General features: G+C 42.6%; 1 protein-coding gene across 1 annotated transcript; it reads left to right on the forward strand.

Moving 5' to 3' along the window:
• The first annotated feature begins 3,596 nt into the window (after positions 1-3,596).
• On the forward strand, positions 3,597-17,318 carry LOC146798567 (transmembrane protein 272-like). Its single transcript, XM_085625874.1, has 6 exons — positions 3,597-3,660; positions 5,693-5,830; positions 6,188-6,233; positions 8,157-8,219; positions 13,672-13,851; positions 15,425-17,318. The coding sequence occupies exons 2-6, from the start codon at positions 5,798-5,800 to the stop codon at positions 15,634-15,636; spliced, it is 534 nt and encodes a 177-aa protein (XP_085482000.1). The 5' UTR covers positions 3,597-3,660; positions 5,693-5,797; the 3' UTR covers positions 15,637-17,318.
• Positions 17,319-19,244: the final 1,926 nt, after the last annotated feature.

Consider the following 19,244-nt stretch of genomic DNA (forward strand, 5'->3'; position numbering starts at 1 on the left):
GAAAAACAGGTTAATAAAGTCACATCCACGTGCTTCTTGACTATTAGGATGCTGAGAAAAATAAAGCCCTACCTGACCACTGACAGCTTCAGGTCTGCTGTTTCTGCCCTAGTTCTGTCCCATCTGGACTACTGCAATAGCCTCTTTCTCACAGTTCACAACAAACATCTTAACAGACTCCAGATGGCACAGAATGCGGCAGCCAGGCTGCTAACAAACACCCCCAAATTTGTGTCCGTTAGTAAAGGACTACGTGATTTGCACTGGCTCCCCATGAAACAGCGGGTTCTTTTCAAATCTCTCTGTATAGTTCACAAATCTCTTCATGGAACCGGCCCTCTGGACCTGAGAAATCGTATCCAGTGGTACATTCCCGGGAGATCTCTACGCTCCAGTGATGCCAAACTGGCATTAGTAACCAGGGCCAAAAAATCAAACTGGGGTGGAAGGAGCTTTGTACGCAAGGCGGCCCGGGCCTGGAACGAGCTCCCTGCATTTCTTAGGTCCTCCTTCGATCTCCTCTCCTTCAGAAGAGGTCTAAAGACCTGGCTTTTCCCAGTTTAGACTTCCTCCTCGCCTCTGGTTATGGTTTGTTCATGGCCCCTCCAGACTTTCTGCTACAGTGACAGGACACCTACGGGTATTAGAGCACTCTATAAGTTGGCATAACATAACATAACATACAACCGCGACTATTCCTATCAAACCAACCAAAGGGAAGCAATACATATTTGAATGCACATAACTCTACAATGCATTATAAGACGATAAAGATTAAATCACCAATGCAGTATTAGCAGAACCTTTTTCTTTAATGTGCTCAGTTGGCTTGAGCTGTATAAAGGATAAAAAGTATTTATTTGTAAATCCTCACGCACTACAAGAGATCGCACACACAGCACGTTTTACAGAACATATGCTATTCTGTATTAAATTTTTTTTAAATAATATGTTTGAGACTGGAAGTATTCAATACTACTTTGCATATGTAACTTGTTGTCCAAGCCTCCTATAAGCAGGCATCCTTTATTATTTCACATATGTGCACCAGGAGAGGCTTGAATATTAACAAATGAGACCTTCTCCATTCACAATTTATACTCAACGGATAACAGTACGTGAGCCTCTGTATACTTTACCTGGCATAGGTTCCGGCCTAATAGAACTCCCTACCTGCCTACGATGTGGCAACAGTGACAGTACCTTTAGCAGTAGCGGTCCGTGGAGGGAGTTTGGTGGGGCAGTGAGGCGGGGCGGGGGAGGGGCAGGGTGGGAAATGTAAACACCGGAATATGGATGAACGGAGGTAAGTACACATTTAATTAAATAAAACGAATTCCTATGCGTGCGCTGCATCGCAAAATGCTATGCAGCGTGCACAACGAAATTCGTTTTATTTATGTAAATGTGTACTTACCTCCGTTCATCCATATTCCGGTGTTTACATTTCCCCACCCTGCCCCTCCCCCGCCCCGCCTCACTTCCCCACCGAACTCCCTCCACGGACCGCTACTGACCTTTAGGCATATGATTTGGCTGTGTAGTGCGCTCACTAGGTTTTGGGGGGGGTCATGACGTGCCTCTCCGAAGTGTTGGCCTGGGATCTCCCCATGTCAGCAAGATTGGTCTTATTACACATCACAGATGAGATTGGGGCAATAGGTATAAATGACACTTGCTGTTCTTGGGCCTCACTTTGGCAAAACGGGGTATCGGCAGACTATGGAAGGCTACATCCCCCCCTCTGCTGGGCATATGGAAAAGGGTATGGACTTTTGCATGGGCATGGAAGTACCTATATTTAAAGCTAGAGGATGCCCACAGTAACACCCAAAAATCTATCAGCGATGGGCAGACTACACTGGCCTTTATCTGGAGCCTCTGACCCCGATGGCAATAGTTGTAGAAAATGAGGGTCGTTATGATGCTAGCACATACAATACTGCATGATTTAATTGTTCTGGAGATATTGAGGTGTGGATGGGTGAAAGCTGGGGAGTATTGGAGGGACCTAGCACATTTTGTTGTAATATGGAATGTTACTTTGTTTTTGGAAAGCACTGACGTTGATACTACTGCTGTACTTATATATTGCTGTGAACCTGGCCAGATAGGCCATAGGTGTATGTCAGCACAATTAAAAATTGAAAAATATATATATATATATATATATATATATATATATATATATATATATATATATATATATATATATATATATATATATATATATATATATATATATATATATATATATATATATATATATATATATATATATATTAAATATCCGATTGTTTCTTTCCAGAAAAATATGTCAGCACAATTAAAAATTTAAAATATATATGTATATATATATATATATATATATATATATATATATATATATATAGTTTTGAATTTTGGACACAGGGGCTGTCACCCTGTGTTCCCCCACAAGTGCGATTAGGTAAGAGTGTCCCTACCCTACCCCTTTATATATATATTTTTAAAACCTTTCGGGACATCGAGTGGGTATAGGAAGATTCTTCCTCTCACTTCAAAAAGAGCCCAAGAGCAATGGAGACGTGGCCCACAGCAGAAAAGAAAGTTTTCAGGACTTACTGCATCTCTTCGAAGAAGAAGGGTGGGCCACACTGAATAAATACTTTAGGACTCTCTCAGGGCCGTATCAAACCAGATTATCTTAGTCAGAATATTGGACACAAATTGAATGTCCTAAATATTCACAAAATGTTGCTACATTAAAGTTAATATGCGAAATTCTTATCACAGTAGGACGATATTTTTGTACTATATATTTAGCACACAATATTTCTGATTATGACATTCTGACATGGTCATTGGGGCTCTTTATATCAGATATTCCTCTGCGTTGAGCAAACGTACTGTTGTGTCTATACATGTTCGAAATGACCATGCCATCTATTTCAATATTTTAAATATTTAAACTGATTGAAATTGTATGCCTATATTTGGCTTGAATGTACAGATTCTCAGACAGTAGCACAACCTTTACATTGGGGACTGTGTGGAATATCCACATGTCCTCCATTAGCTGTCAAATATTAGATTTAGTTTGTCTGATTATCCCATTGCTGGTCACATTTTCTGTTTTAGGTCTAGTCTGGTGATTTTCAAATGGGATTAGAAATCAATATCCATGGATGATGCGCATTCAATAAATTTTTCAGGAATATAGTGGCATAATTATTTTGTTGCATTAGCTGGAATGTTGAATGAATATACAATGTCTTGGTGGAAACGCAGGAATTCATATCCGGAAGCTGCGGAACTTGTTCGCCAACTCCAAGAAGGATCCCGTCCACGTCCCGTGCATTGTTTTCAGAAGTAGCTAGAAGACCTCAGATCCGCTCAGGCCTGCAAAATTCTTTGCTTACTGAAGTTAACCTTGGAATTTGGCCTACTGTCGGCTCATACTCTACACATGAGTGTTACCTTCGTCACCTGTAAACAATTGGCTCACATGCTTTGGGAGCAGGTAATTAGAGCTTGATATTCTTCCTTGTGTGGGCGTGTGCTTCCAACCCATTGTTCCCAGAGCTGGGAGCCGTGCTATATAAACGCTTTCGAAGGACAGCAACTAACAACTTACCAGGAGCCGGCTTCTCCTCGAAACATCGGGCTGAACGTGAACAGGTATGTGTTGGTGGATCCCAATCTTCTTTGGCGAGGGCGAGACTGTCTTTATCTGTGGTTGAGAATCATTTTGGAAACTTGGCTGAGATTGACTATTCCTTTGCTGGAGGAAGACCAATCTATCTTTCACCACTGGCAGCAAATTTACTTCAATTGGATAATACCCTTAAGTTCTGAGTATTCAATGGCAGAAGGGCAATGAAAAATGTAGCGTTACTGTGGGATTGTAAAACCTATGCAAACATTGATCACTGAGATTTAGAACAGCAGTAAAAAAAAGTCTTCCTGTATTTTTCTGTATTTAGGAAGATGTTTGTTATCAAGGGATTCACACACTTTAAAATGCTACTTTAGGAAGTCCAGTGACAGATCTGTTCTGATATGTCTTGGGTAACTGACCCATAAGACCATCAGTAGTGGGGTGGACATGGACTTACAATCACTGCAAATTAAAGACCATAGGATACATAATTGCTTGATCGAAGGTTAAAAGTCTGCATTATTTTGGCACTATGCAATCCGAACTCAGTATTTTGTGTTTAGAGCCTGTGTTTATTGACAATGCCAGCCTTAGGGGCCAGAAACTATACTTCCTTGTGTTTACATTTCTTATTGTAAAGTGAGACGTACCAGACTGTGGTTTCTGGTTGGGGGAAAAAGTTGCACAGCATCTTCCGAAATAATCTCATTTTGTTGTACTAATTGTTATTTTTAGATCAAATCGGTAATTGTAGCTTCTCTAATTTGTTCTCTTGCCTGATCTTAACAAGGCCATTTTTAGGTCTCGCCTGACCCAGCGCATGCGCTGGTCTGGCGAGACTTATTGAGAGGGCTCTAAAAATTGCTACCAGGCCAGCCTAGAGCTACAGTGCATGTGCGCGGGCGCCCGCACGGCGCTTTACCGCGAGTACTTTACTTTCGCGGCCGCTTTGATGTTTGATTGCGATCACTTTCACTTTCGCGGCCGCACGGCCGCTTTGCATAGCGCAATAGGTCTCGCTTTTTGGACCTTATATGTATTTAGTTATGCAACTGTTGCATGGCTAAACACTTATAAGGTCCCAAAGGCGAGACCTATTGGCTATGCCAATGCTTGTTTAAATCTGTAGTAGCATGAGCAGAAGGAAACACATTTAAATACATGAATTCAGGGAAAAGGAAAGGGAGAAAAAAGTAATTTACAGAGGAACTTTAGGAGAGAGAGGAGCAACAAATGCGTGAGAAAAAAAGTGAAAAATGGACAGAGAACCAGAAGGACACCTTCTAACATATTTTTGGTGCTCACTGAATTTCCCATGATGTGGAAAGTGGTAGAGGCTTAGGGCAGTAGATGAAGATTCACAGCACGAAAAAGGTAACAAGTGCAGCCCTGCCACGTTTCTAAGGTGCAAGAGTAACTAGCTGCTCCTCTTCAAGTTTTTGTTTTTAATTCTGGAACTTGTAGACTTTTTTATTGCATTATCAAAACCAGGGCCACAAGTCCCAGGTTTCAAAGAAAAAAAACCTGGACTGGAGTAGTTCATCATCAATGGACCCGGGAAACTTGGCAGCTATAGGAAGTGGGACTTAATGTCAAAATGTCAGTGTCTTTATCATTGGGACAGCTTCGCGAAGAGAAGGGGAAGAACTAAAGGATTTTTAGAGGAACCTAAAGAAAAAAATGGCCAATGAGCAGATTTGGGAAAGAGGGGGAGTTAGGGGTTAAAGGACAAAATGGTGGCCTGGAAAAACAAAACAAACGGAAAATGAAGACCTCAAACAAGGGGCAGCGTTTTGGATACCAAGATTGCTCAAATAATTTAGTCACAATGGTATTCAGTCATTGGTGTTCTCTGTGGAGCCCCATTGCTTAAGAGAACTAGTCTCATGGACAGTGGAAACCCCATGATTGTTATTTCTAGAGCACACTGTGTATCAGATGAACTATCCCACAACTACAAAAATACCCCAATTAGATCTTCTTCATGTTTTGTCTCTGAGAACTTAGAACGTCTGCAAGTTTGACATACTAATTTGTTTGGAATTTTCACAGAGATCAACTTCTTGAAAAATACCAGGCAATCTGTTAAAAAGGAAGTCTCTCCTGAGCTGCATCGAACATCCCAAATTAAATTAGTGAGAGCAAAAGAAGGGAACCATGACTCAAGACAGAGCGCAGCAAGAGTGCCAGGTATGTACCAGATTATTTTTTTTCTAAAAAAAAAGTGCTAACATTTTGACAAAAATACTAGACAATAGCAGAAAAGTTGAATGCAGGTTTGGCCATGTAAAAGGGAAAAGGGTAAAGCTGTACTGTCTAGCACGTCGCTCTCTATGCTTATTCGGTTTTTGCAAATTTAGTGACCAGTCAAAGAAGTTCACCAATGTTCTCCAAATGTTTTATAAATGTTTAAGTACCTAAAATCACAGACACAGTACTGTCTAGAAATGTCAGGATATGGAGTTCTTGGGTAGAGGGGTCATATAAATATCAAACTACAGCCACAATCTACCACATCTATGCTGAATTCCTGTCTGTTTCCTTTAGGAACCATCGGTCAACCAGCTATTGTGCTGCGCATCCAAATGTATGAGTAAGTATTTCCTTATGTTCATTTGACAGTGTTTTGCATGATGCTAGATCAGAAGGACAGGGATGACTGAACCAGAGACTATCAGTCCTGTGTTGTCTTCTGGGATCAAATTCTGCAACAGCCTGGTAGACTTCTTGGAGGGCATTGATATTTGCACACTGTTAAAGGTCTGCGTGGATGTACGAGGTTACAACGCGAATTTTTACAACGCGTACCGTTACATCGCGGTCGTTACAACAACTGCGATGTTACCACGCCATGCCTTTACAACGCAAGTCTTTACATCGACTTGCACTAGATGGCGTGCTAACATTAGAAAAGCGTAATTTACTATTCCAACTCCAGTCCACTTAACAGTAGGGAAGGTGTTGGGATAGTAAACTACACTATTTGTAATGTTAGCACGCCATCTAGCGCAAGTCGATGTAAAGACTTGCGTTGTAATGGCATGGCGTGGTAACATCGCAGTCGTTGTAACGATTGCGATGTAACTGCATCGCGGTGTACTAACCGCGATGTTATGGATGTTCCCCGTCTGGGTAGCAGTGATGCCCACCAGAGGAGGAACTGGGAGCTCATTCTTTTCCCCGCTTTAAATTTTGACCTCAGTCAATGGGTTTCCACTAGGCTGGGTGAAATTTTCAAATTATCCTTGTGAAATTTCCTAAAATGTGTGATATGCAAATTCTCGAAACATAATGAAATTTCACATTGTCTAATTTTCCCAGGGTACACTAGTTTGCTCAGAAAACCTCTTGCTGAGACACATTTTCTGTCCGGACCAGTCTCCTGCTGGAATCACGCAGTACTTTTTTAATGAGAGGTGCCCATTCCCTTCAAGAAGTCAAGCAAGATATCAGCAAACCACATTTGGCTTATAAAGTCTGATTTTGCGTAATTTGGTTAGATTTTCATGGAAGTTCATGACATTTCAGAGAAAAAATGATGCGGTTTTTCCCATCCTTAGTTACAACTACGGATGGGAAGAATGCTCAATCGCCATGTTTGCCCCATCCCTGGCTTCCTGGGAGTGTGAGTTTTGAATACCACCTGCTTTTGCTTTGCATGATTGTACTATTTAATTTTTCATTTACAATAGAAGAGCAAAACTACAAGTACCATAATGCAAAGAGTTAGCACAACAAGAATAACTGCTGGTGGGGTAATGTGACTACATGAGAGCCCTGTCTTTGTGTAAGCTGTCAGCACAGATGGTCAGTGCTGTTGAAACTAGCCTGTGGTCCCTGATGGTTCATTGGAAGATCAGAAGCTTAACTCCTAGACTGTCCTGGGCGTGGCCTATTTGGCAATAGTCTCACCCACTTGGTGCCAGGTCGCTGAAGTTGCTGATGGGAACATTTAAGGTTTCAGCGACTGTGCCTGTAGGTTGCGCGAGTCCATCAAGACATGAGGAAGAAATCATAGGACACAGTTAAATTGGAGGTCCGTTGGGCCTCCATCTGGTGCGCAAGATCATTGGCAGGTATCAGTAGCTACAGACCAAGCTGGTCCTTGCTAATAAAAGGCATTGGTAAAGCCAATACATCTGGTGAGAATTATGTAAAGCTCTTTGGGGAGATACCCAGGGAAAGTCACCAAGCAAAAGGCAACCTACAGCAAAGGGGGGGCTGGAACAGACCAGCTAATAGGGCCGCAAGCCTTCTGTATGAGGCCCCTGCCAGAGCCGGAGAAGCTGCTTCGGGTGCTGACAGATCTGCACTGTGCGTACAATAAGGAACTACTCACCTAGCCACTACATAAAGGTAACACCACCGCGTAACCATCCGCAAAGGACATGAATTGATCACACAAGTACTTGGAACACACTACCAAAGCTGTAGCTAGATGCTAAAAGGTTGGTCTGCTAAGGGGGGGCTCATTCTGCATGTGTAACCTTGCTGAAAGTGTATTTTTATGTTTCAGAGATTTTGGTGTGCCTCATTTCACTGGTCTGGATAGCGCTGGCCATTGCTGAAATCGTCATAGGTAAGAAAAGACAATTGCGCACCCTTTCCTTTGGTTTATTCTCAATCTACGTCGCAGTCCTATTCTCTCTGATGACCCTAAATTTTGGGACATACTAAGGGAGTGAACCTTCCTTTTTTTTAATGAAGTTAAGGAAACGTGTTTTTGTTTTCGAATTATGAAGCAAACGGGCAAACTTTGTAATATAGTGGGTTCATGCACTTTGGGCGATGTATTTTGTATTAGATTTGGACGCTGGCTTTGTTTTTATACGGACCTCCTGCCACAGTCCAAAAATGTGTGTGTGGTGTGGACGGCCAAGTCACGCAACTCAAAAGACTCCTAAAGCAGCCCATCTGGGGCCCATGATCACCTCTCTCAATGCCTTCTTTGCCACAGTACCTCTGTGCCGGCAGTCCTGTGTTCCCAGTCTCAAGAGCAGCACTACAGGTACCACAATGCACTGGGACAGTAGGTTGAAAAAACAGGTTGCAGCGAGGGTTTTATGCCTACATCGCCCATGAGAAAAAAGCGCTTGGGGCAGAGATATCCTCTTTGGTATGGCTGTGGAGCTGGCCGTCTGGGTCAATGTTTGTGACTCGTTAGCTCTTGCTGCGTCACGCTGACCCCTCCCCTGGGCCTTGGAATGACTGGGAGTTCCCTCGCGGGCTCCACATACCACGCTAGCGTGTCGAGGTTTGTTTTTTTGCCCTCAATAGGAAGGCGCGGCCAATGACGCGTGCCTATTTTGCATAATCTGGGTGATGTTTATGTTAAACTGAACCGCCGGGGCGAGATTCCAAGAAAACATGAAGAGTAGATTTTGGGACATCACTGGATGATGATTAAGAGATTGTTAGCGCCGCCAGTCGCCAATTAGCAAGCAGGGCGTCTTGTTCATTCCAGAGCCTCGGCGGTGTCCCAGATATCTGTGTCGCAGTTCCACAGTAATCACGATAATTATACACTGCCGGTGACACATCGTGTATGTATGCTTGGCTGATGTATGGAGTGGAGTATGACTCCTCTGGGTCTCTTCAGGATGCTCTGGGACGCCTCCCTTTCCTTGAAGTGACACCCTACTCCCCACAATCACAACAGATATTCCCTCTCGGCTTTAGTGGGGACATTAATGAGTACTACATACAGAGAAACGTTTACAAAACCAGTGGGTCTGGCTTTTACATAGTAGAAGCGCAACACAGAGACTAATGTTCACATACTACCCTATCCTTCTGCTATCCTTCTGAATCCAAATTATTATTATTATTAAATGAAATTTGTAGAGCGCACTGACACCATGGGTTTCCTGGTGCTATAGGACAAAGGTGATACACAATCTGGGGTTAATGCAGGGTTAGCAGGGTGGGGGAAAGAGAGAGGTTTTGAGCAGCTTCCTAAAATGAAGGAGGGAGCTGCTCGATTTGATGATCAGGGGAAGGGAGTTCCAGAACTTCAGTGCCAAAAGGGCGAACCTTCGTCCACCAAATTTGTTGGTTCTGGTTTTGGGTATGACAAGTGATTTAAAATGAGCAGAGCGAAGATTGCAATTTGGACAGTAGGGAGTGATGAGGGAAGTCAGGAAAGCAGGGCTGGGGCAGTGGAGGGCTTTGAACGTGAGGCAGCCCAACTTGAAGGCCACCCTCTGTTCTATGGGCAACCAATGTAGTTTATGCATCAGAGGTTTGGCAGATTGCCATTTTGGAGATTTGAAGATGATACGAGCTGCCTGGTTTTGGACCACCTGAAGGCGGTGGAGAAGGGTTTTGGGAAGTCCGTGGTAGATGCAGTTGGAAAAGTCCAAGCGGGAGAGCACAAGAGATATGATTACTTGAATCAGAGCAAGTGGGGGGAGCAGGTGACTGACCTTCCGGATCTTTCTGAGTTGGAAGGAACAGGATGAAATCACGGAGCCGACATGAGGTCGGAGAGAGAGTTCGGCGTCAATAGTCACGCCGAGACTTTTTACAGAGATCGAAGGGGTCGGTGGGAGGCCCAGTTCAAATAACTGACTAACATATCCACCACTCAAATTACTTTCATATTTCAATATACTAATTCAACACTCATCCGTTATGGGTTCCGGAGTAGCGTGCTACTCACCGAAAAAGCATTTCGACGCCTCGTCAGGGGTAGTAAGCGCTATATAAATGCAATTACAGTACAATACAATACCAGAAAGTGCAAGATAGGTACAGGCGCGGTGCACATTCAGACCAACACACTTACAGGCAACCACTGATAACTACAAAAGCCAGCACCAGCATGAGGTGAAGTAAACAAAAAGCCCAGCGAGACAGTGGCTTAGACGTCTGGTTCTAGAAAGACAGCCCGAGCAGAGGTAGAAAGCCCAGTGTTCCAGGTCAGCGGTCACAGGCTTGTGCGGACCATGTATTTGTGATACTTTGGGTCTACATCCTAGGTATTTCGATAATAAACATTAGAACTACAAATCCCAAAATGCAGTTCAGTGGAAATAAAACATAGAAGGGGGCCGACAGGTCAACCTGTTGGCATCCTCCAGCAAGCATTGGCAAAACCAATAGAGCTGGCTTTAATGTGCTAACACATGCAAACCCATTCATGAAAAATGCACATTTATGCATGCAGGTGTGTGTATGTATTAGCACCAGAACATCTTTATTTTATACGTTTATATCTTTGAGCTAATGTCTCCGCTTCTGCCTTTCACACGAATTTCTACCAAGGCAAATTCTAGCATTGAAAACATTCAATTATGCTATGTTGAAGACCATTATTTACACCCCATAGTATACCCCTCACTCTAAATACCAGAATTAAATACAGAAAGAATTTTGGATCAAGATAAATGTTAAAAACTATTTAGTTTGTAGGTGTATTGCTATTATGAATTATTATTAGTGCAGTGAGGTCAGTGTTGTAAACATAAGTCAGCTAACAAACATGTATTTGTTGTCTTCTTCCTCCAGTACATTTTGGCAGATCTGATCTCCCTACATTTGCCTGTGGAACATTTTAGGCGTGCTATGATGGGCATACAACTCACAGTTACTGTATATTTTGCAACAGGAGATAAAGCACCTGCAGAATTCAACATGTCACTACTGATGAGGGCCTTGGCAGTGCCAGTGTGTGCAAATACTTTTAAACATTTCACAGAAGCCAAAACTATACTTTAGAGTAACCCTGACAAACACATAGAGGCAATTTAGTGCACGGTGAGCTCTTTGTAAAAAAGTGCCCCCTCTCCTATGATGGTTGATTGGGGGGTACTGGCATGTCCGACTTTGGCTTGTGGAGTTAGCAAATACCAAGTACTTGGTATGAAAAGTTTAAAATGCCAGTACCCATTTAAAAAGAGTAGCTCAGGGCTCTCCATCTATTTGACTGATGAACCCCTCAAAACAAGATATTTCTTGAGGGGTGCAGAGGATAGGACCCCGCATCATTCCTATTTAAACAGTGCTTCTTCCCTACTGGTGAACATCCCCCCCCCCCGCCCGCAGGTTTCCTTGCGCGCCCCTACTGACGCAGCACGGCTAGAGAACTTCCCTCATCTTCCCACCCCCAAGTTCTGGGTTATCCCCAGTGCCCTTTTTCTTTTACCTACTTGGAGTTTCCCCGTTGGCGCCACCAGATCCCTTGTCAGTTTACTGTTCGGTAGGATTAGCCTTATCCCTAGATGACACTCCCCCACTAACGCTGAGGACTGATCTCCCAAGGGGACCTGGCATACTTTAACAACCCGGCTCATATATAATCACCCTATTTCCAGCATACATGGAGCCTCTTCCCTTAAGTTTTGTAGACTGTTGATTATCAACTATCTCATAATTCCCCTTGGGCCAAATTTCCTCTTCACCCCGCCTCTTCGACTGTTAACCGACTGTTCTGTGTGCCCTGGGGAGAGACTGCTGTCACCTATGGTACTCTACTGCAATTGTAGGCCACAGCTTGATTATGTACTGACACTGAGATCTAGCTTCTATTGTCCTGTTTCTGTTCTGTTCTGTTCTGTTCTGTACCGCTTGTTGAAAATCTAATAAACAGATTCTGAGTTAACAAAAAAGTAGCTACTCTACCACTGAAAGACACCCCCTGACAGGTATTTGTATAGCTCAAAACCAACGAAAGGGTAGCGGACCATGCGGGAGTAGCATTGACAGCTGAGAAATTCTCTTACTCTAACAATTACAGTCAAACTTCCTCCACTGAGGAAATGTTGGTACTCTCGCCTTGAACGTCCTCTCCTCGCCTAGGCAGAGATGACGTTAGCTCTTGCACAAGTAGGAGTAATAACATTTTCAATAATTGCTTTTATATTTAAATGCAGCATTTCCATATGAAGCATTTGTACCAGGAACACTGTTATGTATTTCTAGAAAACGGCTCTGTAGGTTGCTAACCCATCTGCTCAAGGGTTGTATTATCTTGCAACTCAGACTCCCACAGCATCATTCATTGCCCCTTCATTGCAGTGCATGGACATTTCACTGTTCGTACACTGCAGTGGAACAATTTAAGAAAATAACAGAACTGCTGCTCATTCAAATGTTTAGGAGAAGATCAAAGTAGGGATGAAGCCAAAGGCCTTTTTTTCAATACTGATTTTTCATTATTTTCGGTGATCGCACGCGCTCTTGCAGACAGCTAATGCATTTTCTAAGAAGACCTAAGAAAAGCATAGAGGGAGAGATGTACAACCCTTTTTTTGCAGCCGCAAACGGGAGATCCTTCCGTTTGTGACCTCAAAAAAGGGTAATGGCATGTACAAATGCTATTTTGCGAGTCACTGACTCGCAAAATAGCATTTGCGACTCTCGCTATTAGGAAGGGGCGTCACTTCCTAATAGCGAGTCACCATGCCATGTACGTTTGTTTTGGACCGCATTTGCAGCTGCAAAACACTCGCAGTTTACCACCTACTTCAAGTGGGTGGTAAACCACTCGCAAACGGGAAGGGGTCCCCATGGGACCACTTCCCCTTTGTGAGTATGTGAGAAAATATTTTTAAGAGCAGACAGTGGTCCCAGGGACCACCCTTCCTGCCCTTAAAAAAATAAAAATGAAAAGTTTCCTTATTCTTTTTTAAATGCATCCTATTTTCCTATTAAAAAAGCAGTCACAGACATGGTGGTCTGCTGACCCCAGCAGGCCACCATCCCGGTGAGTGCTAGCCATTCCTAATGGGGTCGCAAATTGTGCCTACCTCATTAATATTATTGAGGCATGCAATTTGATTCCCCATTAGGAATCGCAAACAGTGTCTGAGACACTGTTGTTCATCCCAATTTGCGAGTGGCAAATTGTGAGTCGCATATTGGTGGGTTGTACATCTTGGCCAGAGTCTATATCTTTCTGGAATAGTAGATTCATTTATATTGCAGGACTCAAGTATATATCTAACGGTCTTGACTTCTGTTTGTGCTGATACTTAACATGAGGACCCTTACAAGTATGCTACAGCAGTGTGTTTTTTTTACACTCACAGGTTCTGTGTATTTGAATAACTGTTCGAATCAATACCTCATCCCCATCTATCTCATCGTCAATGGAGTCACCGTGATCCTTATCTCCATCCTGTCCATGGTTGCTGGATTCAAGGGCAACAAATTTGTCATGTGTTTGCTGGCACTGCTGAGTCTCTTCTGGTTTGCTTGGCTGATCACAGGTAAAGAATTATCTTTTGTGTGATTAAGTGGAATGGAAGTTAACACTGAACTTTCTCTATAAACTGGGTTAAATGTTTATGGGCTGATTTAGAGTTTTGCTTGTGTAATATCTATGCGATTGGGTAGCAGATTAGGGTTCTCGTCAGACTTCTGGTGCAAATTCCACCATAGTGGCAGAAGTTGCACCATCAAAAAGGCTGCCACAGCATCACCGAGATGGGGGAATCTTTGGCAGAAATTTTCCAATTCTTCTATAAGATGATTGAATGTGAACATTAAAAATGTACCTCCAATGTGGCTCTAGACTAGAAATGTGGCCTAGTGGCTAAACAGGCGATTTAGCCTCATCTCAACATCCTGTGATTCTGTGCAAATCACTTAACCTCCTTGTGCCCCCCCAATCACTTTTAAAAAGAAAGTGCAACATCGGGCTCACAGTTACTATGTCTGGTTCGCATGTAAAGCGCCCTAATGCCATTCGACCAAGTGCATGCTATATACAAACTGCAAAAATAAATAATTAAATATACAGTGTGTCTATCACCCAATGGTGTGGGGTTTGAATGCAGGGTTGGCGCACTTCAATCCCCCTTTACTTACAGACTAAAATTGAAGAAATAATAAATAGGTTGGTAACCTTTGGGGCAGATGAAGCCCAGCACTGATTCCTTCTCTCTCACGGTCTAAGAAAAAGGAGGTGGGGGGGTGTCCTAGCCGTTCACATTCAAATGCTGCTAAACCAAATTAACAAATTAAAGGCCATCAATTCAATTGATATGGGCTTGAAGCATTTATTTGCTATTTTGTTATGTACACTTTACTCCACATTTAATCATGGATCAGGTAAGTGTGGATACGTTTCAATCAAGAGCAAATTATACATACTAAGGCAACAAATAAAACAAAGACATACAGACTTTATGATGAAGTAATGTGATGTAACAAACAATACATGAAGCGTGATACATAACAATAAATTATCTAAACATTATATCACCAGTCTTAGTTCACAAATGGAGCAGCTACTAGGACAACCTTTAGCATCCACATTGTGTATCAAATTCAAGAAGCTGCTACCCACAGGAAAAAGAGACATTATGCCCAGTAGTAAGAAAATTCAAATAACATTTCTACCGGGGAAAATCTAATTAAAAGCGAAAGTCCCCGCGTTGTGTAATGCCGACCCGTTTCGATTCACAAGGTGATTTGTGGGATTCTCTTCAGGGCGTGGACTGGTTTATCTGATTGAATAGAGAAATAGATTTGCACGTTGCAGGCGAGAAGAGGCAGGTTAAAATGTGGATGGCACGATTTGCGCCAGACGGGCGGTGCTTTTACAAAAGGTATAAGAATGCTTGCTGTCGATTAAATGGAAACCTAGTTGTACTCATGGTTGGCACTGCCTGACCATTCCCTCTGTGGTTTCTTTTGAGTGGAGGCATGGCACGGAGGGGCATTGGATGAACCTAAAATGCTGGTAGAGCAGAATCTGAAGTGAGGCAACCTCAAAGCACAAATGAATTCATGTCCCTCCTCCTAATCTTTTTTCCTGTCTCCCCTTTGTTCCTGCAGGAAGCGTTTGGACCTTCCCCCTTTACCCCAACTTTGAGCCTTGCAACAGAGTCGTCTACCTGTTTACATTCTCCATCCTCATCATCCAGTGGATTATCCTGGGCCTCTCTCTCCCAATGGTTATTATCAAACTTTTCTCCATGTGTTCTTCTTGTTCGTCTTGCTCCCGCTGCTTTTCCTGCGGCTGCTGCTCCTTCCTAACTAAATACTGAGGAGACTGGACACTGACTAACCTCAACGACAGCTGAAGAGAGAAGTCCGAAAAGCCATTGACCGAAGAAAGACACGACTATTTGGCCAAAGCAAACATACCCATGGCATGACTTTATTCTCCCTGAGTGGACCATTTCTTTTAATAGAGGTTCTACCCACCAAAATGCAAGGCAATGAGTTGATTATTAACCGGCCCACCCGTAAGTAAAGGTGACCCATGCTGGTTCTCCTGATGGCCAAAGACACCAATCCAGTTCTGCACCTAAACGAAGTCAAGAATCACATCGAAACATCGCACATAGTAAAGAGATCTGTTGCTCGATGACAGTTTTAAACTGAAATCTCTGTCGACAGAATTATCAAACTTAATTCTCAGGATGAAGCAAGCACAGTTGTTATTTTATTTATTCATTTAATGAAGAAAATGTCAGCCACCACATGCAGCATGCATGTTTTTGAAGACTAAAATGTAGACATAGTTCACAACAATAGAACGTCAACTTTCCTTCTATATAAAGTTGGATGGGATAGCCGGCACGTTTGTGATGGAGTAGCCATTCGCCAAACTCCAAATCGGGCGCTTAGTTCGCTGATGATGAAAGCCCAGACTGTCTCTTTCAGAAAGAGTAAATGAAGCATCCGTGAAGGTATGACGTCTGAAGGGTCATCAATTTCCAATTCCAATGGCTCCATTTGCTTTTTTTGTGTTCAGACAACTGTGAAAAATAAGTGGCAGCTGGCTAGCAAGAGACAATGTTTACTGCTTTGATCACCAGTCTTAGTGGTCCAGTGCCCTCTCTGAAACCCCTGTTTCTACTTTAACTGAGTCCCAAATTGATGGAAACTGAGCAGGATAATTTGGAGCAATGTGGGGTATCTTCAGCATTACCAACATGGTGGCAGAACTCTCGAGCTCACTAATTTTATCATGGTGATATGATTGATGACCAATAAATTTGTTTTTAAAAGTCTAACATGCTTGAGCTACAAACAGACTGATTCCAAAAATGGGAGATTCTTGTTCGAAATGAACACAAATTATTCTGTTATGTCTACATTTAGGAGCTGAAATACAGATTTTTATTATTTAGAAGCTTAAATTAAACCACAGCGCACTTTATCGAGGGCACTGCTGAACACAATGCCTATCACAAAATGTTTTACAAGCATCCAGCAGTCAGACGTATTCGAAAGTTCACAATAAAGAATCACTAAATTGCCCTTCCCAGAACTCAAAAGATGTTATGGGCAGAAAATAATAGGACATGGATGCTGCAGGTGAACTGTAGAGAATGCTTTGGCCCCAATGAAGAAACAGATGTTAGTGTCTTTCCTTAAACACATGCAACTGTTTAATGTATAAATTAAGGATTATACGTGCCATTCCTACAGCACAACCATTTTCAACCTATCTGAGTAGATTTTACGCATTTGGAGACGGGTATCTATATGTAATTATATACTGATAGAGAGATGACAACTCTTATTTATTTCTTATGGATCCTTGTATTATTATTAATATGATTATTACCTACTATTATTATTTTCCCTTGTCTCTCTCTATCTTTTAGAGTTACCACTGTGACTACTTTACCTGTTTTCCATATTGATGAGTGACTTGTAATGCTTCAGTATTGTCAACATCATTTTGAAATGTCCCTAATAAATCACTTTGACTGGATTTGTGGTAGTCTGCGATCTGTTTTGGCTTCTCTTGTTGCAACACATGTAATATTTTGTTACACAGCACTTACGCCGCACAGCACCCGCCATCTTCGCAAAGAGACCCCGAACTGGCAGTGCGAGAGTTCTTATCTGCCATGCAGTGCTTTAAATGAAAAAATAGAAGTGCAGGTACTCTGTAACAGAGTACCTGCTTGTTTCTGACATGTGCCAGTAATCTCCAATTAAAAGTATTACATTTCTCTCGAGAAGTGCCAGTACACCCCCAATCAAAATAAAAAAGTCCTGGTACACAGTACCGGACAGTACCGCCCCATTTAAAGCACTGCTGAAATGAGTTGCACTATGGTAGAAGCCACATTGGGGAGTTTAGTCTTGCAACCTTTGGGTGTCACTGCAGTGGTTGCCCAGCAGCAGGCTCGGGAAGTGCAGTCTTCTTCAACATTTTTCAGCTACAGGTGTCTCTCTATCCCACTAGCCATGTTTATCTGACCCTGGCCAGGTAGCCACGCCCATTCCTCTCTGCTAAAGGGCACTTGTCCATGTCTCCATACTATGGTAGCTGTGTCCCCATCTTCCTATTTCAGTGTTGATAATGTTTTGAAATATAAGGTCAACGTTTTCATTGCCACAATATTTAACCCCTAAAGCCAGAAACGAGCCATCAAGAAGCCATACTTAATACTCATTCTTGAAGTGGGTGCTATGTCTGGATTAGGAAGGGGACACAATGCGCTTTCCCTGAGAAACAATAAAAAAAGAAAAAGCATTAGTAAAGACAATAGGTCTAGCTTTGATGTGTTAAGTCATGTAAATACAGGCATGCACAAATGCATGTATTCTATATCTTCCAAGTCTGATACAGAAGCTGTCACTCTTTCCTACGAACTGCTGCTAGTTGCCTCGCACTTGTGCACTTTAGATTCCTACAAAGGACAGGGTTTATGCGTATGCGGTATGCGATGACGCCTGCTGCGGGTGTGCGTTGTTAGGTAGCTACAATGACTATCTGATGACAGTACACACATCGACGGTGTATGCAGAGCAATCTCTCTGTATCAAAATTTCACATACATTAGTGTTATCACAGTAAATTACACATGAAGAAGAACATTCAGGAGGATTAATTGTTCTTCTTTTCTATTTCTGAAAGGTTGCCCAGCCAACACGTGTTTCGTCTTGGGAATACCCCACGACTTCTTCAGGGCTTATTAGGCAAGATGAAACACTGTAACACTAACCTAAGTGAAGTTTTGATACAGAGATTGCTGTGCATATACCGTCGACGTGTGCACAATCCCATTGTCACTTTAGATTCCTGTTGCTTTTTCTTTTTTTTTAAATCTCTTTATTAACAGTTTCATTTAACGCAAGCAGGGAACAGCAAATATATAACAGAAACAAAAAACAAAACACAAAAAAAAAAAGCAACTCACGCCCTCAGTGCAAGTTGTGATATTTCATCCAGAGTGATAATGTCAGATGAAATTCCACAGCTCGGAATTGCAAGTCTCTCCACATCCAGGAATATTAGGGTCAGCAAAGTCCGGTCCTGGTAATAGTGCGCTCACAACGTGCAAGCCTCTGCACCCCCCTCCAAACGACTCTCAAAGAGAGAGAGACAACAGCAATTAAAGTGATTCATCCAAGGCGTAGCCTTTTAGTCGCATATACATGTAGAGCCATAGTTAAGCAAATATTGTTGTTATGAGAATAGAGGATGACAGATCAGAAAAAACAGCTAAAGGGTTGTGCAAGCAACACCGCGATTGTCACAGCTTTCCATTGCAGCGCAACACTCAGGATGCAAAGTGGCAGGAGGCCCCTTTCCCATAACCATCACCCATGCCCTCAACCAAGGGCATCCGGGTGAATATTGGTAAGCATACCTTAGTAGAAACGTCCCTCCATCACACAGAGGGAT

This window comes from Triturus cristatus, chromosome 9 (assembly GCF_964204655.1).
Source record: "Triturus cristatus chromosome 9, aTriCri1.1, whole genome shotgun sequence".
Taxonomy (NCBI): Eukaryota; Metazoa; Chordata; class Amphibia; order Caudata; family Salamandridae; genus Triturus; species Triturus cristatus.